This window comes from Homarus americanus, unplaced genomic scaffold (genome assembly GCF_018991925.1).
Source record: "Homarus americanus isolate GMGI-L3 unplaced genomic scaffold, GMGI_Hamer_2.0 scaffold41027, whole genome shotgun sequence".
Lineage (NCBI taxonomy): Eukaryota > Metazoa > Arthropoda > Malacostraca > Decapoda > Nephropidae > Homarus > Homarus americanus.
Window position 1 is genome coordinate 1,960,403 of NW_024745073.1, and position 20,262 is coordinate 1,980,664.

Genomic DNA, 20,262 nt, shown 5'->3' on the forward strand with positions numbered 1-20,262 from the left:
GGCTGGTGACGCATACGTTAGTTTGGGGAGAATAAAGGCGTTGTAGATGGTCCTCAGCTCTGGCGTGGGTGTCCCAAGTGACCTAAGTCGTCGTAGCAGTGAGAAGTGATAGCACCCTCAGTGTCAAGACCCCTGACTGAACTACACAGGATAGGCAATAAATTTGTTCACCATCCCTCACTACCAACACGTCCCTCACCCTCTCCTCATCCCTAGTATCTTATGAAGGTCTGAGTTCAATAAGTCCGGGTTTCGTTAGAGTCAACGCTTACTTGTCCGGAACTGGTAATAGTCATCCTCAATTAGGTAGTTAACTAATTCAAAGCAAAACTAATAAGGCCGAACTGTAATATTATAACGTCCTTAAATGTTAATATCTTCAATTTAACAAAGACTTCGTTCATGTGGTAATTTTTTTTTTCAAGTCATTTTGCGACTGGCAATTGTGGTGGAGGTTCCCACGATGTATGGGAATATTAACTGTGAAGAGTGAATGTGTTTTTTCATAGGTGTTGTCTTAGTGTTGCCTGAGGATCCCTACAGCAGCGGATGGCAGTAAATCAAGTGTGGATAAATGGAAGTACAGACGACATGATTTACTGATCCTGTAGACAACGACTGGTGAGAGAGGCGGAAGGTGCCGTAATGTTTGTTGATTTTACTGTGTTGACTGAATGAGTTTTTTTTTTCTCCACCCGAGGAAGTCATCAATGAGACTCCTAACAAGTTCAGTACTTTGTTTACGTTTAAAGATCGTATTAGCTCTGTGTTAAAAGATGTATTGTATAGTTTCCCTTCTGTGGATAATTGTATAATGAGCTTTTCAAGGTTTAGGGTTCAGTTTATTGCATACTGGTATTTATGATTCCCGACGTTAGCTAATTTACATTTCATGGTCCTTATCAAAGACTGAGTGTGTGTGTTTGTGTGTGTGTGTGGCATACGTATAACTGTACTATCATTTATGAGTGTGCTGGAGTGAACTATAGCATTTACACACAATAGGAACGGTACCGGCCCAAAAATGGAACCTTATGGAATACCAAACAAAAATAAAATGAGGGGGCAGATTGACTAGTCCTTATAGTAGACGTTACGCTCCCTGTCTGACAGATAAGATGCGAACCATTTATAGTATAGACATCTAGATCCATAATGTTGTTAATTTAGATAACAGTATGGTGTGGTTGACGGTCCAGGGATAATCCAACTGTGTACGAGTTGTCATCAAAGACTTTTAAAATGTTATTGTAGAGTGACTGTATAGCACTTCCGGTTGACTTTCCTGCTCTAAAACTGTACTTAGGAGTCCAGAATATCACTTGCTTGCTTCTCGAGTATCTTACTTCAAGCTGGGACGACTAATATGACACTGCAGATTTTTATGCAGGTTCAACTTTTGCAATCTTTTAATTATCTGGAAAGTTGCCGCCATTACAGGAAAAGTTATATATGTGTAGAACAGGTAACAATAATGGGATACCAACCTAATTATGAGCATTTATACGTTGTCATACTTATCGATTCACTTCCACTAACATCTGTGTGTTGTGTAAGTAGGTTCCAAATTTCCTATTGTTGGTCAGTAATATTCTCATCAAGGTTCCTTCCACCACTGATAAAGTAATCACTGAAGAGATGAACACACAGCGGGGAACAGTTCAGTCACCCTTGTATCATATATCGTAGGAGGAGTGTGTGAGGGCGCGGAGTGAGTGTTCCTGTTTACGATATAATTGATGATACTACTCCTACTCCTACAGGTTTTTATTGTTACCCGAGGATGATCCTAATTTGTTATTATAGTATTTACATCAAGCGGTTCTAATTATATATATTATCAGTTACTCTTGCTAGTACTAAGGATTACTTCATTAAAGGTTTTAGACTGCTTATTGCATGTCCTAAAATACAATAATATTTTATGGTTCACTTTATCAACAAGGTTCCTTTACATCGGTGTGGAGCCTTCAGTAAATCATCTCTTTAAATATGTTCCTTGAGTTGTTACGTACAGTCGCCTGCACTTATACCTGGTACAGTGTTTTGTGAGATGTGGTAAGTCTGTGTTTGTTTACATCGGACTAAAACTCCCGGAATGGCCCTAAGGAACCTCGTAATAGTAGCCAGACTAAAGATGCTGAATAAACATACCACAGTTGCCACATCTCACAAAACACATCAGCCACTGTACCAGGCATAAGTGTAGGCGACTGTACACCAAGGAAAACTTTCACCATAAATAACACCTGAACTTTTAACTTATCTCTTACAAACCTGTTTTCCTTAGCAGTGACATGTAGTGCGATACCCTCACTCTGACGTGACGCGTTTGTAAGAGTAATTACTGTAATTGATATAGGTGATTTATATTCAACACTTAGTGGTACGTTCGCGCGATACCTAGACACAAAATTGGGGATGGGAGGAAGTACAATGAGTTAACTAATGGACAAGAAGTGAATGCTGTGTCCACTCGGCCGGTGCACTCCTTAGAAATGAAAAAAAAGAGAGCAAAAACTCAGGGTCATCCAGGTGAAAGAAATGAAGGTGAGGGAAAGTCACAGTGGTGTGGTGGCCACGTGTTGTACCTACTCTCACTACTGATACACGGAACACACCTAAGACGACTGAGGGTGGTGGTGAGTGTTCGTCCCTTACAACTAACGCATCCCGTTACTCCCCTCTCCTCCTCGTCTCACACCAACTAACACGTCCTATCACCCACCACCACTCGTTCCACACCAAGTAACGCGTCCTATCACCCACCCCTCCTCGTCCCCCACCATCTAACACGTCACGTCACCTTCCTCCTAGTCCTCGTCACCAGGTAAGAAGCACCACGCAACCTGGCGGTGTAAAAACTTGAGTTGTGGTGAAGGGGTGGAAGGCGGAGCCGCCGCCTGACCAGCTGATTTGACGCCTCACCCACGACAACAACAATACAACCTGCTTGTGCTTCCTCCTCCTCTTACCTTCTCCTCTTCTTTATTCAATCTTGTTTCTCCCTCCCTATCTCTTCTTACTTCTTCCCTCTTCTCTTACTTTTTTATTTCTTCCTCCCTCTCTCTCTCTCTTCTTAATTCTTCCTCCAACCCCCTCCTTATCTTCTCCTCTCTTCTGTCGCATTCCTCCGCTGTTTTGTCCCTTTGGTGTTTTTCATCTCCTCCTCTCATTTTTTTTCATTTACTTCTCTGTTTATCTACTTTCTCTGTTTCACTCCGTTTCATTGGCATAATTGAGATTAATTTGCTTTTATTTTCTCTTCGTCTTCCTGTTCTCTGTGTCTTCTCTTCTCTTGACTGCATTCCATATGTTATTCTCTCTCTCTAAGCTTAATTTTCTAGACCACCCTCTTTATTTCCCACATTTATTCGTCTTCTTTTCCCCCCTCTTCTTCTTTACGTACGTGATTCTTATCTCCCATTTTCTGTCTCTCTTTCATCCTTCATAAATCTCAAGTCCTTTCAGGTGTGTTCCTCACCTTTACTGTGATAGACTAACTTAAACTAATCATATACAATTTATCCTAACCCAACTAAACCTAACCTAAATATACCGTGTGTGTGTGTGTTCATTTTCCTCGTTTACCCCTTAGCTTCTCTCCTAAACATGCCTCTCCCTTCTTCCCAAACCTATTCCTCTAATCCTTTCTTCCCTCCCCTCCTCCCCCTCCTTCGCCTCCTTCCTCCCTCCCTTTTCACTAATCCCTTACCTTCCATAATCAAGGATCAGGTGCACCCCAAGGAAGTGGTGGGGGAAAATGAGAGCGGGGTGTGAATGTGGAGTGTGGGCGGGGGTGTGGGTATGAGTGGTGGGCCTAGACATCCAACCTGTGGGCAAAGTTTAAACCTGCAGGGTAATTGACGTCTTCTGGCACGGGTGTGGGCGTGGCTGTGGGCTAAAGTGGAGAGCTACAGCTGCCCCTCACACCTGCAGCGAGAGACAGGTAGTGTGTGTGTGTGTGTTACAGAGGCAGTATTGATCTCTTGTTGTGTTCAGTTCTATATCTTGGTTTGGTTGGCAGTGTAAGGTAACGTGAGTTGCTTTCATGAGTGGAGGGCAGTGCTGTAGGTGTTCAGGGGTGGTTAAGCAGAAGGCGGTGCTGTAGAAGATGTGGGCGTTTAGGACTAGTTAGATAAGTTCCGCATAGACTTAAGAACAGTTGTTTGTCTCGACTGGTTCATGACTACATCAGTGTAAAACAGCCCCTGTATGAGACACCCAGGAGCTCCATGTCTGATGATAATTACAGAGAAACTCCAGAAATCATGAAATACTCGACCACTTTTTCAGATTTAATTGTGAAACTTAAAACTCTTTGACATCATCGCCTAACATCCCGAGAACAGTGTGACGTCAGTGAAGGCAATGATGGCGACGTGTGGCTAATATAAAAGATCTTCAAATGCCGACTTATTTATAATGTTGTAAGTTATGTGGAGTTATTATTTACCTTCTTACACCTAGATGATGGGGAGGCGAGTGTGTCGGAAGGACCATTGGTTGGGTTAGTAAGGTACATAAGATACATGTAGTGAAGGTAAGATACGTGTACACGGGGAGTATTTCCTATAACTCGTTCCAAAAAAGTATCTTTACGGAGGAATCTGATGAATTTTAAATTGAACACCGCGACTCCTGTTGTCTCGGTAGGGTTGTCAAAATCCTTCATAGTGTCTCACACAAAATGGTATAGATACTTTTTGGAGCGAGTAATGGGGGTGGTGGCGGCTCAGTCTACAAGTGATAGATAACTAAAATGTTATAACCTCCTCCCGAGTGGGTTTTGTGAGACAGTGAACGCCAATAGTGCCCGACAAGGAATAAGACCCATAAATAACACCCATTGTACAGTAGAGGTTCGTCTAGCTATGGTAAAGTGTCCTAGGTCTGTAATAACGTTTACAGTAGTGCCACCAGACCTGTCTCTAGGAGGAGAGATATTTGGTCATGAAGGGAAATAATGGTGATGGCTGGGGACCTGAAGGTAGGGGACCTCGGGACATGTTATGGTGGGAGCCGGGAGGTGATGTGGTGTGGGAGATCAGAGGGTATGTCTGGCTATCAATGGAAAGTGTGGGTGTCTGGCTATCAGTGGCGAACGTGGGTGCCTGCCCACTAGTGAAGTCATGCTGCCGAGCGAACATATGGAAGTTGTTTTCGCGGGTTGGACTAAAACTGACTTTTTTTTTTTGATATCTTAAGGAAAGTAAACAAAAATTAATACCTCGAGTTGACCGACCACCATTAAGGCTTAGGAAGCATTCTAGAATATTTCACATATCCATTTCTACACTTTATTTACCATTTTACTCTATACTACCTAATATACCACTCAGACATATATATAACCTACTGTACCTAAACCACTGAAGTACTCGCTACGGTAGATATCGATGAACTCTGTGCCATCTCTATAAATGTTAAGTGTTGTTGTGTAGTGTGAGAAGCCTTGTTGTTATAGTGGAGTACAGTAGTGCTTTATATATATATCATCAACACATCACTGTCTCAGTAGCTACGAGCTTAACGTGGTCACTCAGTTAAATGTGTGGGTGTGTGTGTGTGTGTGTGTGTGTGTGTGTGTGTGTGTGTGTGTTAGAATGAGTTTGTATGCTCCTGTCTATGAGTGCTTGTGTTCATGTATATACTGTATGTGTATGAATAAAAATATGTACACACAGAGTAATGTAGAAGGTGCGTAAATGTGTACATGTTTGTGCTTTTATGTACTTGTTTGTTTGGGTGCTTGTTGTTGAATGCGATGTTTGTTTTGGTGGTTGTATTTGTTTGTAAAATATGTTAGGGTGTTTTTGCTTGGATATTAAATATGTTCGTGTGTTTGTGCTTGTACTGTATGTAATGATGCTTGTATATTTGTACTTATATGTAATATGTGGGTATTTACACAAGCTTGTTATCACATGTACACACTAACCATCAAATCTCATCCCATACACATACGACTGTCAGTACACACACACACACACACACACACACACACACACACACACACACACACACACACACACACACACACACACACACACACACACACACACACACACACGTCCATGGTTCTAAGAAGTCATATGAGACGAGCTTCTGTATAACATTTCCCGTCCGTGTGTGTGTGACCTTTCTTCACACCAGAGTAAAGCGCCACCGTAAGCAGAGGTTGGGCGAACGTTCGTCTGGCGAGGAAGAAAGAGGTATATCGGGCACTAGTGAGTGTTTAGACTAGCGGTATAACTTTATGGTACGAACGCTTGAGGGCTCAGATTGTTGTGTTGTGTTGTGTTCTGTGTACAAAAAGGACAGTCTTTACTTGTCATTCATCTGTCGTTTGGCTTCTTATTAGTAATGACTACCACGACACCTACTGCGAGGGCTTCATGTGTGTGTGTGTACTGTGTGTGTGTGTGTGTGGTTCATCCTAAATCTCAAAATATAACTATCATCAGTCACACTGTATTTACGTCACCGCCCCGAATACTGTTCACGGTATATATGAGGGTCAAGTTCACGCTGTCGACGGTCAACACAACGTTATCTAGACTCCCTTATATTTTATATCAGGATTTTTTCTCCTACCTGGGCAGTGTAAATAACAACTAATAAGGTACACGTTATACAGGAGCCTCTGATGTGCTACAGTGATGTGGTTCAACATAACGAATCGTAACGGAACACAATGTTACAGATGAACACCGAGATGTGGTGATAACATTTAAATATGGTAGTGTCAGTTCTGATGAATTATCCTATACATACAAGGTAAGTGTTACTGTTGCACGGGATCATGGAGAAGCGACGTAACACCTACTGTAACTTGTCAAATGTTACTTTTTAATGTTACGGGGGGACACTGCTAGGGAGGACACTGCTAGGGAGGGACATATTGCTAAGGGCCACACTGACAGAAAAGGAAACACAGCTTACCTTTGTGCTGGTTCTTCCTCTTGCCGGGAAAAGGTAAACATTCCCACACCACACACTGTGACATCCTAACGCTCTCCCTCATCACCTGCCGTCGACCGCCGCCCACCTCCCGGAGCATTACCTCTCTCTCCCAAGCCCTCACCCCGCTCACGCCCATCCCAGCGGCGCCCAAATGCACCACGTGGGCACCCTCACTGTCCAGGGTAGTAGTGGATGGGCAGCGGCGGGTGGAGGAGGGCGTGCCTGGGGGGTCGAAGTGGTAGGAGGAGTTACAGGAGGACGGAGGCGTGGGCGGCGGTTCATGGCTACTGAGGGAGGCCAGGGAGGAGGTAGCCGGCGGGGATGCGTGTCTGAAAGGAGGGAAGAGAACATGTCGTTATTACTTAAATAAACAGATAAACAAGAAAGCCTAAAGGTGCTGACAGCCCCAGGCTAACCAGACTACATGGCATTTTAATTCACCGTGGCTAATAGTATAGATCCCTACAGCCCAAATCCCGCAAGATAGCCATAAGGGCATTGTAGTCACAATTATATCTCGTCATATTGTCTCTCGCTCGAAATTTGGTTAGGTTAGGTTTTTCAAGATTCAGCAATTCCCGGCCAATGTCAGAGACAATATGTGACGAAATTTGGAGGTGGCCTCAATGACCCAAATACCCACACTGTCAAGCCTGGGGAAAACGACACAAGGATCCGTTCCATTAGCCACGACCTTTATAATTTCATGAATAAAATAAATGGCGGGACTGAGGACCACTTTAAAAGCCCAGAGGAAGTAACTTTGAAACACATCTACGTTAACTCTGTAGCCGAACTAGGCGTCAGTTTTCGAGAGCCCGACAAAAAAAAATTTGGGGAGGAATAAGATAACATTTTAGACGGCAGAAGGTAGAGTCAAGAGACAATTAAGACAGGAAGAAGCACGTAGACGTGACTCACAGGTCGTGGGGTAAAAGAAGAATGAGTTGGTGACAGGGAGGTGAGGGTGAGCAAGCTGAGTGATGAGTCAAGGCTAACTGATAGATGCTGTAAGACAGATGGAGGGAGGAATGACATTATTGAATACAAAATGCACATGGCAGAGGAGGTGATACCTGCGGGAGGTTGGCGGTGAGTGTAGAGGGTCAGGGGGCGGGGAGGAGGCTTTCCTGGGAAGGACAGGAGTGATGCTGCCCTCCCTCAGTGTGTCCTGGGACGCCCTCCGGCCCAGCAGTGGTGACGCTTGCCACGCCCCACGAGTCTTCTCCTTGAGGCGCCTGAGAGAGCCAGGGGTGGAGGGGGCGTCTCCCATCAGCATCCGACGCTGTAGTACAGGAGTCTGGATCCCCACCGACCGTGTCTTAGGGGCTGGGGAGGACGGTGGTGGTGTACTCGTAACAGTGTCCTGTGACGACGTCGAGGAACGTTCTGCCTTACGTGAACGTCGCCGGGGGAACGGCGACAGGGCATATTGCAGGAACGATGCCATGACTGTGGTGGTTATCACAGCCCGTCCCTCACTGCTGTGAGCTTGCAGCCACCTTACTATCACTTACCACAAAGAAACATTCACTCATGGAGTTCATACTGAGCCATTGACCCGCGGAGTGTTGTTACCTCCGTCACTCAACACTACACAGACCCGTGGAGTATTGTTACCGCCGTCACTCAACACAACACAGACCCGTAGAGTATTGTTACCGCCGTCACTCAACACGACACAGACCCGCGGAGTGTCGTTACCACCGTCACTCAACACGACACAGACCCGCGGAGTGTTGTTACCGCCGTCACTCAACACATTATTGACACTTTATATTCACTCGCGCTTCAACGTCAGACCCCGAGGTTGACGCTGTAGACTGATTAGTAAATATTAGAGGTTTGAGCTTTTGAGTGGGCCTTTGTTCACCTCTGCCGCCTGTTCTCTCCTGTAAAGCTTCGCCGTCAGCGTGATCGTCCCGAGACATTAACGAGTAGACCTGGACGCTGCCTCGACCTGTAGTGAGGCTGCCTGGTTCATCCTGTGTCTGAAATGAAAAATGTTAAGTATCAATATTCAGTAAGAACAGCTGGGTCGAACACGGGTCTTGCACTTGGGAGATGAATGTTGATGTCACTACGCCATCACCACTCCTAAAATCGGGTAAGTTGTTCATCATCTCTACTGATATTAACCTCCAAAGCAGCCACTTGATGCTGCCACACACCCAGTATTTAAGAGGTAGTTTTTGGAGGAGTTTTTGCTACACAAATATAAGTGTTGACAGAAATAACCGTGGAGAGCTGTGGTGGACCTCGAGGGGCAGCCACGTGGTGTGTTTGGTTATATAGTCATAATTGTGCACACGATTCTTCCAATAATTATCGAGGAGCTGTACTGACTACTGGATTTATTTAATAAGTTCAATATCATGCATACAAAAATTATGCAACTTGAGTTAAAAATATAAGAAAAATTATCAAATTTTCTCAAACACATATCTGGCTGTTTGCATCTTGTCCGAAATTGATTTTTAGGAAAAATAATGTTTAGACACATTCAAACTGTCCCCATAAATGATCGTTTTCAATATTTCAAAGGCGTTGGGGATCACTTAGAGTGAATATTTATGTTCATAAAAACTTCATTGCTGTTCTCCCTACATGTAATAATAAATTTCAATACCCGGCACAAATGGTGATAATCCTAGCACATGTTCTTACATTTTGAAACTCTCTCTCTCTCTCTCTCTCTCTCTCTCTCTCTCTCTCTCTCTCGTCTGTCTTTCCCTCCGTCTGTCTGCCTCTTTCACTCTCCCTCTAGACCAGCCAGATATAACACCAACATGTCAACAACACGCCCTATAGAGTGACGCCGCCTGTGTGAGGATACCAAGTTGTTTCCTGATATATACAGTCCCACTTCTATTATAGACTCTAGCACGCCCAGTCTTACTATAAATTGTTGTAGAAGGGCATAAGGGAAAGTATTGGTGTGTTCAAAGTCGGTGATGAAACGTTCCTGGAAAAATAATACGTCTTTTTGTTGTTACTGTATACGCAAGTTTCATCCAGACTTTGAGGTAAACACTGGTCTATGTACAAGTGTATGTGTTGTTGACTGAGGCTAGTGGGGTGTTTGACTGAGGTAGGCTAGCGGTGTGTTTGACTGAGGTAGGCTAGCGGGGTGTTTGACTGAGGTAGGCTAGCGGGGTGTTTGACGGAGGTAGCGGGGTAATGCTACACAGAGGGCTAGAACAAGTACATATTTAATGCCCCCACCTTCCAATCCTCTCTCCCAAAAGTGATATAAATACTTAATGTTTACTGTATCTTTCTATGCAGACATAATATAAGTAGGAGATAATTGGTACTGTAGCCGACAAGGAAAACACGAAACAAATTCTCACCGTAATCAACATGTCTGATGCAGCGGCCATGACCACCACTACTACCACTATCACCCATCAACATCACTTCCCGTCCCACCTGCAAAGTTAACCAGTAATTCTTGTAACATTTGAGAGACGAACCACTTTCCTGCCTCCACCCCGCAACACACAAACTGGTTGGCAACTCGTCCAGTACCGTATACTCATTAAGTCTCACGGCCACACTTAGCTTATAACTCCTATTTCCAGTTTCCTGGCTTGAATCTTCCAAGAAAACCCCTCAAAGGCCCCGTTCCATAAACTAACTAGCTAATAACCTCATAAACAAACACATAGTACAGTGAAAGATCAGAGAAATGTCCCTTTTTCAGATCTCTTCACCAAGACATCATCATCCCCAAGACAGAAGCAGGATATTTTAAACTAATGGGTGGTTTTATGACACAGGACAAACACTCTATGACAGGTAGTTCCATACAGTGTCAATCCAGGGTTATAAGTGAGGTTTGGAAAGTAGAGGTTCCGTAAGATAAAATATAAAGAGAAAAATAATGAGTCCTCCCAGGTGTTCGTGTATACCGGTGGAGTGCGTGTGGTGGAAGGTGCTGGTGGTGGTAACTGTAACTGTCATGTGATGATAGACGATACTGGTAGCAAGTTGGTGACAGTCAGATGGTAACTTACAGCTCGGAGAAGGTCATATTCAGTGGGATAATTGATCTCTTCACTGTGGACTTCAGAACGTATGAACATTTATAAAATTTGAGCGAATACAGATGGAAACACCTCCCCGGTGCTGGGACGTTTATTTGTACACGTGGAACCTTTTATATTCTGGTGTATTACTCAGACATGTTTACGGGGCTAATTGTACAGTACATGTTAGTTTACATAAAAGACTTACTGTGTGTGTGTGTGTGTGTGTGTGTGTGTGTGTGGTTGGTCAGCCTACAGTCTCCTCACGTCCTTGCCTCCCATCAACATTGCAGGCCAGACTTGAGCCTCTGGACAGTACTGTTAAATATATTACTGGTGACTTGGACACTGTCGGACGCAATGTAGGTTACCTGGATATTACCGGTAAAAAAATGAAGGCCACTACCCACACAATGCAGACAGCCTAGACACTACCGGACATAACCTCAACCTGAATACTGCCGGACACAACCCAAGCGACCTGGACACTGCCGGACACAGGGGTAACGGAGCCGCAAGTAGCCGTAGGTGGATCTACTAGTGACGTCATGACAGGTATGCATTCGCTACCTGACAACTTTCATATTTACATAAAATGACCTCAGTGAGAGCCATCATCCTTCACTAATTATTAATTACAATTTTTTCTTAATATATAGTATAAAGAACGACTGGAAGTTAGATATTGTTGGAATTAATTTTTCTAAATATATAGTTTGGGAAGTTACAACGACAAATAAAATACGACTTTCTTTCTCTCCCTCTCACTCCTTCTCTGTACCTCCCCCTCTCCCTCCCTCCCTCCCTCCCTCTCTCCCTCCTCCCTCCCTCTCCCGCCTCTCCCTCTCTCTCTCTTGTCCCTCCTCTCCCGTCCCTCCCTCTCCCTCTGCTGTCCCTCCCCCCCCCCTCTCTCACAGCATATTGACCTCCACGACCATGCAGCCGTGAAGTAACATCCTCTCTCCCTACAGTACACACACTCACAATTATAAGTTCAACAAGGTGTAGCCCCATCAACATATACGGGCGTTGGGGGTGCAGCTGCTACTACAACTTTTTAATGGGGTGACAAAAACCTAAGTGGACGCCACCTGTGGTAAGTGGCGAGCGGCGGCAGCAGCACCAGGTGAGGGCACGAGAAAGGTAGTGGGGATGTGCGGTAGTGATGGTATGTCAGAAGGTCGCCTGCTGACCCACTATAATATATATACTTTTTTCCCCCAGCTGACGCCGCCTTACCAATTTTTAAGACTATGACCTTAATATATCAAGGTTAACACCATCATCATTTTTAAACACTTGTCAGCTTGTTCCTGGGTTATTAAAAAATACTTAATTCTTTATGAAAAAAAAACACCAATTCCAATATATATATAAACTCGTACAGAGCTATATGGCGTCGTGGTTCATAACACCCTGACCTTCACGTTACAAGGTTATTATCATCACCATAAATCTAAAAGGTAATCGAAAATAATCTAGACTTCTTATTATAAAGACGAAGACGAATATTAAGTAGTCGACTGTAACTTGTAGTCATATATCATCCTTGTAAAACACCCCGGGGTCTGAGCCTTAGTATTTTAACCTATGCTTGAAGGCCACACACACACACACACACACACACATCTCCCTGACACTAACACCTGGTCCTCTGATGTACAGGTAAAAGTCTTTTTAACGCCAAGAGGTCAAATTTAATTTCTTATATACTCCTACTACTACTACTACTACTAATCTCTGTCTGTCTGTCTGTCTGTCTATCTCAGTCACTGTCTCTCGGTTTCTCCATCTCTGTCAGTCAGTCAATCTTCATCTCTGTCTGTCTGTCTATCTCAGTCACTGTCTCTCGGTTTCTCCATCTCTGTCAGTCAGTCAATCTTCATCTCTGTCTGTCTGTCTGTCTGTGTCTCCATCTCTCCATCTCTGTCAGTCTGTCTCTTTCTCTACCTGTCAGTCGGTCTCTTTCTTTCTCTCCATCTCTGTCTACTGTCACCGTTTTTTTCTCACTCGATGACTCGCTTCTAACACCATGCAATTTCTCTCTCACTCTCACCACAGTTACACAATTTATCTGTTTCTAGATCTCTCTCATTTCCTCTTCACTTTCACTGCCATTCAAACTCACTCTCTCTCACTGACTCACTCTCCCCACTGACTCGCTCTCCCCCCACTGACTGACACTCTCCCTCTCCCCACTGACTGACTCACTCCCTCTCCCCCCTTCCCCACTGACTGACTTCTGACTCTCTCTCACTGACTCACTCTCCCCACTGACTCGCTCTCCCCCCACTGACTGACACTCTCCCTCTCCCCACTGACTGACTCACTCCCTCTCCCCCCTTCCCCACTGACTGACTCACTCTCTCTCACTGACTCACTCACCCACTGACCCATTCTTCCTCACCCACGTCAGTATATTACCAACAACACACTAACCTATCACGAGATCACCATCAACACACTCCAACATTTACTACAGTGATTAATCTTCATAAATGTCTACGTAACAGCTGAAACATGAACAGTTATTAATTAATCACCCAACACGGTCTATACCTTGTCCGAATAAAACAAGTTAATGATAGGTTTCTCCCCCCACCCTCCCCAATACTCCTCAGTTATAATCACTAAAAATAACTTACTCCTGTCTCTTGGGAGTTAAAAGGTTTATTATGTTTTAATTATAGACTTTTAAGTATATATTACGTTTCAATAGATCAACACGAACTATCAATAACAATGTTTAAGGTCTCGTCCATAGCGTAACTCCATACAACTTACACTCGTCACTGTATAATAGAATTGGTTTATATTTAATTACGCTGTTTTTCGTCTCATGTCTCAACCACAAAATGGAAGAAAAAATATTTAATACATGTTAAAATCAATGGAAATACGATGACATTATAAACCCCTTCACCGAATAATCCTTAATTTATACGCTAGATACTGCCAAGTGTCAAGTCAGTTTGGTCCACAATTGTACCTCCCGTCCCTGGAGTACTGATGCTGCTGCTATCACTCTTAGTTTTCATTAGTAGACAAAATCCAATCATAGAAATATTCACCTCATCGCCAACCGGTCAGTTCCTCATGTCCTCCTTATCTCTCCTTCACGTTTCTCCACTTCCTGTTGTTTACTATTATTACTATGGTCACCGACATTGTTTACCAGTCTATCATCATCCCTTCTCCTTTCATTCCCAGTCACAACACTCGTCATTCTTTATCACGTCACAGCTACTTCCTCAAACTTCCCTATAGTTGCACTCCATCATGCCTCGACTTATTCACGACCATGTCTTTCCACCAAAACACAACATACAACGCTTTATATAGTTAGATCATACATCTTCGTCTTTCACATGCAAGGTGTATTTGGTAAGCCATCTGTGAGTATGGTTCAGTGTAAATAATGCTGTCAGCCTTCATAATACTGTCAACACATGGAGAGTCGTTCTAATGCCGATACATGTGTCTAAAACTATATTTCTAACTCATTTTCTGATTCTTATAAAATTCATCTAAAACAAAGAAAATAATTGTTACAACGAAAAACAGAAGCATCAGCAACAATGAGAACAACAACAACTACAACAACAACATGAGGCAGACGTTCACTAACTTATCATGCAAAGTGTTAACAAGTTCATGCCCTCACTGCCCCCCCCACTACCACACTCATCTACCACACCTGTGACATTAATGAAACATAAACTGTGTCGAGTATGAGTATTTTTATGATACATCGTGTAGCAGGTGTGTGTGTGTGTGTGTCGTATAGCAGGTGTGTGTGAGTTGTGGTGTAGCAAGTGTGTGTGTGTGTGTGTGTGTGTACTAAAGCAACGGTGATGATGTATGCATGGTGCAGCCCTCCCTGTGTACTGCTGCTGCCGCCACCTGCCCACAACGCAGGCCTCTCTCTCTCTCTCTCTCTCTCTCTCTCTCTCTCTCTCTCTCTCTCTCTCTCTCTGGGTGAGAGGCTGTGAGACCATGCATGTGTGCTTCTTTGCGTGCATGTGTAGCTGCATAAATGCATGCATGCGAATAGAGTTGCGTCACTGTCTGTGAGTGGGGGAGTGCGGCCATGTGCAGTATATGTGTTACAGTGCATGGGTGCGTGTGCGGCTGCATGAATGCATGCATACGAATATGGTTGCGTGTGCGTGTATCTTCCCTGGCAATATATCGCCTGTTCCTATCTGACACCCACCACCACTGCTACCAACTACCACCACCATCGCCCACACACTCACCATCAGGCTCATCATCACATGCCGGACACACAACACACGTTGCCCTCATCAGGCAGGACTCCACTTAAGCAGGGGAGACTGTATGTTTGCTCTTCATTAACACACAATAGTAAATAATAAACACACATGCGGGACACAAACAGAGAGGTCAACCTTATCAGAGGCCCTGGCAACAACACTCAAACGAAGCTTATCAAAATTGAACATAAAACAAAGATCTTGGGAGATTATCGTGAAGGGAGAGCAGGACACCGGACACAACCTCGTCACCTGGTCCCATTATTCTGTGCTGAGACAAATAGAAAACGCCCAGACGCCGTGGTCACCCGAGCCGGTAGTGGGGCGGCTCCCTTGTGGTGCTCTAACTTTCTTGCACATCTTCTCATAACACTTTCTTATTGTTTTTGTTGTTTTATGTTGTAAAGGCTACAGAAATTACACGTACTGTAAACAATAACTGCCAAGACAACAGCACAGCAACATATTTCATGAAAATAGTCTACTAACCCCGCATGTAAGGGCTCGCTCTGAGCTGAATAAAATCGTCTGATATTAATAAATAAAATATTAAAAGTGGTGTCCCCGTAGTGGGGGCGTTAAATAAGTAAACTTGATTCTTTCAGTGACGACTGTTAAGACTACACGAATCTACAGGCGTCAGGTAGAGTAGCTATACGAATTTTGTAGTTATTCCTGAAAAGAATTTACCGTTTGTCCATCGACTCGGGTAACAAGCCAAGAACACATCTTCTTAAAAGACTCGTTAAGACTAGTAGTAAACGCAATATATAACCACACGCTACCCGACACCTCCTCTACCACGCCCTCTTGACCTGCCGCCGTCACCCTCACCCCGGTGCATTATGACCAAAATATCACTATCAAAATATCCCACAATATATCGAGCCAATCTGACACCATCTCTCAAGAATCAATACATATCCTGAACACCTTACACCACACAGGGCTACACCCAGCCTTATTTCTTCTCATAAAATGGTCATTATTACCTGTTGCTTTGTATATTTTGTCATTTGTCCGAAAGCGTGAATTTGTTTGTGACTTCGACGGCAAATATTCTTTATGTCAAATATTTTCCCACTCATATCTTGAAATTTAATGTTTTCAAGCAGTTATATCTTTACATATATTAAATTCAACATTAAAGCGAGCCAGAACTGGGTACCTTTAACAGTTATATGTGGATTTATTTACGATATGTTAATATGATAAAAACATTTTGAGCCAATGAGTTGTGAGGGAACGCTGGACTTCTTAGCCAATTACTGTCAGCTAAAAAAACGATTAATGCTGATGACTATATTCACACTTCTTTCTGTGTCTCTTTCTGTTTTCATTTGTCCTCTTTCAGGTTTCCTAATTTGTAGGTGTGGCTTTTTTGTGACTCTCTGTTTATGTTTGCTTGAATGAGACCGCTTGTTTGTTTATGTAAATCCATATAATTGTGATCTTTTTTTTCGTTTGTTTGTGTGAGATCTGCTTATTTTTGTATATGTGTGTTCTTGTTTATGTTTGCTTACATGAATTCTTGTTTGTTTGCTTTCGTTAGTCCATGTTTGAGTCCTTGTTTTTTTTAGTATGTTTGCCTGATTCCTTGTTTTGCGAGTCCATATTTGTTTGCGAGTCATTGTTTAAGTGAGTCCCCTGTTTGTGAGATCTTGTTTATGTCTGTTTATGTGTTACCTTGCGTGTGTGTGCCCTCGTTTCAGCATTTCCCTGTTTATGCAGTGCCTTTAGTTGGTGCATCCTTGTAGCAGCGTCAATATTTGCATAATGTCCTTGTTTCCTCGTGTATTTGTTGGTGCAGTTGTCCTTGCTTGTAGCTCAAGGTGCCTCGGGGAGACTCTGGTTGTTTATGAGCAATCTGTTAATGTCTCCCTGCAGCTGTCTCTCTCCGTGTGTGTGTGTGTGTGTAGTGTGTGTGTGTGTAGTGGTTGAGTACGTAAGTTATTTCCCAGTTATAGTACGTGTGTGAGTACAACGATCTATTCATTACCATTCATCTTGACAGAGGCGAGCTTGATTAGGCTGAAAGAGTTTATCTAATAACAACAGTTACTAATTCAAACTTGGGGAAATCCTCAGGACAAACATGTTAAATAAACAGTCAGGAAAAGCTAGGAATACGTGAGATAATAATAATTTGCCACATCATTTATAAATTCGTGTGTACACAACGAGGAGTATCAAGACATGAACATCACTGTGTTGGCCTGCGTGTATATTGAGTGTATCCTTGCATGTCCTCGCCCCACGCACGCAAAATGCTGACCACACACCTAAAATTATTCACTTGTACGCTGATATAAACAGCTGATGGTGAAGCAGAAAAAGAGAGAGACAGGAACTGCACTTAACAGTTAGAACTCATCAATGTGTAACTGTTTAATCAGAAATCATGAAATGGGAAAATAGAATAAGAACCGGAATTAAAGAAGAGAATGACGATAAAAATAAAATGCACTAGCAAAGTCCCAGTCAGATATTGTGTTACGAGCTCACACAACATTGCTAAGGTATCATTTCTCTGTGCAATATAAGCCTAGACTGAATTTCTGGGTTAATATGAGTCAGGCTTCTCACACTCACCTCAATATATGACTGACGTTGAAGCTGGTCCTTCCCTCGCCTGTTAACTCTTTCTTAGCTCTTTATATTCAGTCACTCTACCATTTCATCGTCTCCTAAAGTTATAAGGCTTGAGAAAATATATACAAAATTAGTTTCAAACAAGCTAATGCCGGTAATTTTTTGTATTAGGAAGCTACGTGAGATTTGCTGATGCAACTTTTGGGTATTTGAGATGTACTATTCACTTCCTGAGATTCACTTATTAAATAACGATCTAAGACATTCCATTAATGCACCATTATCACAGCTTGAAGTTTGTTACCCATGTGATGAGGTTCATGACACCACAAAGTTTAGGTATTAGAAAAAAACTAACGTTCGTAATCCTACACTCCACTTCCTAAGTATAGAGGCATATCATTCAAAGTGGGTAATGCCTCCCTATTTTCATCACACTGTCAGTTTCCACTTAAGCTGTGCCACCAAGCTTATCCACATAAGCACCTCACGTTTCCTCACTTCCACACGATTGTTATCACTACTTTCTCCTCCGTAACGTAAAGCTAGCCCGAGACACATTCATATAACATTAATATGTTTCATGCCTTTTTGTGAATCCAAGCACGTATGATTGTTTTTGTGAAAATCCTGTTTCATGATGCCATGAAGGCAATATTACCATCGAGTGGTCGACGCACACGTGTGCAGTTAGGTGCTTTACAACTTTAAATCATAATTCAACAAAAAATATAATGTAAGCTGCAATACAATGTCCAGCACTCATCGTCATGAGCCCCATACACTGGCCAATGGATGGCATTCACCTCTGCACTTTCCAGTCAGCACGAGTACTGTTTTACTGCTTGTAATGACCACTAGAAGGTATAACTAGCATTTATACACGTCCATTTACAGACCCTGATCTATCACTTTCGTTATAACTTTGCGGCACTACGTGGTGTAAGTCAGTGGCTCTTGATGGTAAGCATGAACACTCCCACAAGGTGGTAACAGAAAGAGGCACAACAGATACCTCTTCACGTGGCGAGCAACCCGGGCCCACTGAGCATGACACAACTCACCCCAGCGCCCACGCTGTACCCATCCCGCTCGCCACCACAGCTCGCCCTCCCTCCCACCACACACACATCTAACCTTTTCCACTATTAAGCATACCGTAAAATTCTCGGTGGACCGTAAGGACTAAAATTTACATTCGTTGGCGTTTTGTAAGGTGTAATAGGGATGGTAATATGTGGAATATTCAATAAATTATTTACAAAAAAAACCCACAGCAACTCTGACCTTGTATGTGCGGGAAGCCCTCGGTCGCCAGTGACCCAAACCTGGGTCTTACCTGGGGAATTTTCTCAGGTACACTTGTCGGGGGTCATAAGTGCACTTCTCGCGCGTCACTTGGAATCCTTTGACCACCTCAGCCACTTCTCGGTCCTCCTCTTATGCAAATTTTATAGAGGGTTAGTAGGGAGGGTGTGGAAAGGCGGCGGCAATTATGATATACCGGTTATGGCAGACAATATGTTTGGCGAGTTTGGCACCTGCTACATCTTAATGGCTCTCAACCACGCGACAGTAGTCTGGTCCTCCCTAAACTTAATGCTAACAACAAATTGACTTCTCAGGCAGGTTTGACAAGCCTAATTTTATGGATGGCGCAAATGATGAGAAATTATATGACCATCTCCTTTCGTTGTGAATTAACTAGTTTTATGGCAGAATATATCTGTTTGGTCTTGTTATCTGACTCAGTAAGTTTGATATGTCATGTAATGGCCCTTGTTTCATAAACAGAAGAATTATATAAATGGGTTAATTACATCTGATTTATATACTGAACATGTCACCTCATAGCAAGTGAAAGTTACAGGGGATGAATCAGTATATAAATCAAATGTAATTCTTCTGTTTATGAAACAAGGGCCATTACATAGCTCGGTCACCTACCCTCCGAGCTCCACGAGGACTACACTAAACTCGCAGATAAACATCCTATACATAAGACTTACCATGTTACAAACATATTTGTAAACATTAAGCTGGGGACTCTGAAACCATAGGTTCATCAACTACTGGGGTCCTAGACATAAGTGTCTTACGGGAGGACGACGTGCCTCTTCCGTTCTCCCTCAATGGGTCACTACACATAGCAGTCACATTCATCATCTCACATCGAAAGGACGTGATTAAACGGTCTATTTACATAGCCGCCGTCCTCTCCCTTCACACTCATAGATAGTGGAAGTTACGGTTTGATTTACACTCGGGAATTATATGAACAATAGTTTTTCAATAAAAGAAGAAACAGACAATTGGGTTTCGCTATTCTTACCCAATATAATATATGTCTAGTCCCATATGCTTTATGCCTAGTTCAGGCACGCTAAATACGGATA

The 20,262-nt window shown here is 43.1% G+C and overlaps 1 protein-coding gene across 1 annotated transcript; it reads right to left on the minus strand.

Moving 5' to 3' along the window:
- Positions 1-1,840: 1,840 nt before the first annotated feature.
- LOC121878487 (mucin-2-like) lies at positions 1,841-18,898 on the minus strand. Its single transcript, XM_042384744.1, has 5 exons — positions 17,867-18,898; positions 8,043-8,957; positions 6,946-7,295; positions 3,716-3,833; positions 1,841-1,904 (listed from the first exon to the last, which is right to left on the minus strand). The coding sequence occupies exons 2-5, from the start codon at positions 8,414-8,416 to the stop codon at positions 1,841-1,843; spliced, it is 906 nt and encodes a 301-aa protein (XP_042240678.1). The 5' UTR covers positions 8,417-8,957; positions 17,867-18,898.
- Between the last annotated feature and the right edge of the window lie 1,364 nt (positions 18,899-20,262).

What these genes read in the sequence shown, in the direction of transcription:
- LOC121878487 (XM_042384744.1), bottom strand. Translation starts at nt 8,416, where the DNA reads ATGGCATCGTTCCTGCAATATGCCCTGTCGCCGTTCCCCCGGCGACGT. An exon ending in GAGGAAGAACCAGCACAAAG is followed by an intron (nt 3,834 to 6,945) that starts GTAAGCTGTGTT and finishes CTTTGCCCACAG; the next exon opens with GTTGGATGTCTAGGCCCACC. An exon ending in CTGATCCTTGATTATGGAAG is followed by an intron (nt 1,905 to 3,715) that starts GTAAGGGATTAG and finishes ATTGTATTTTAG; the next exon opens with GACATGCAATAAGCAGTCTA.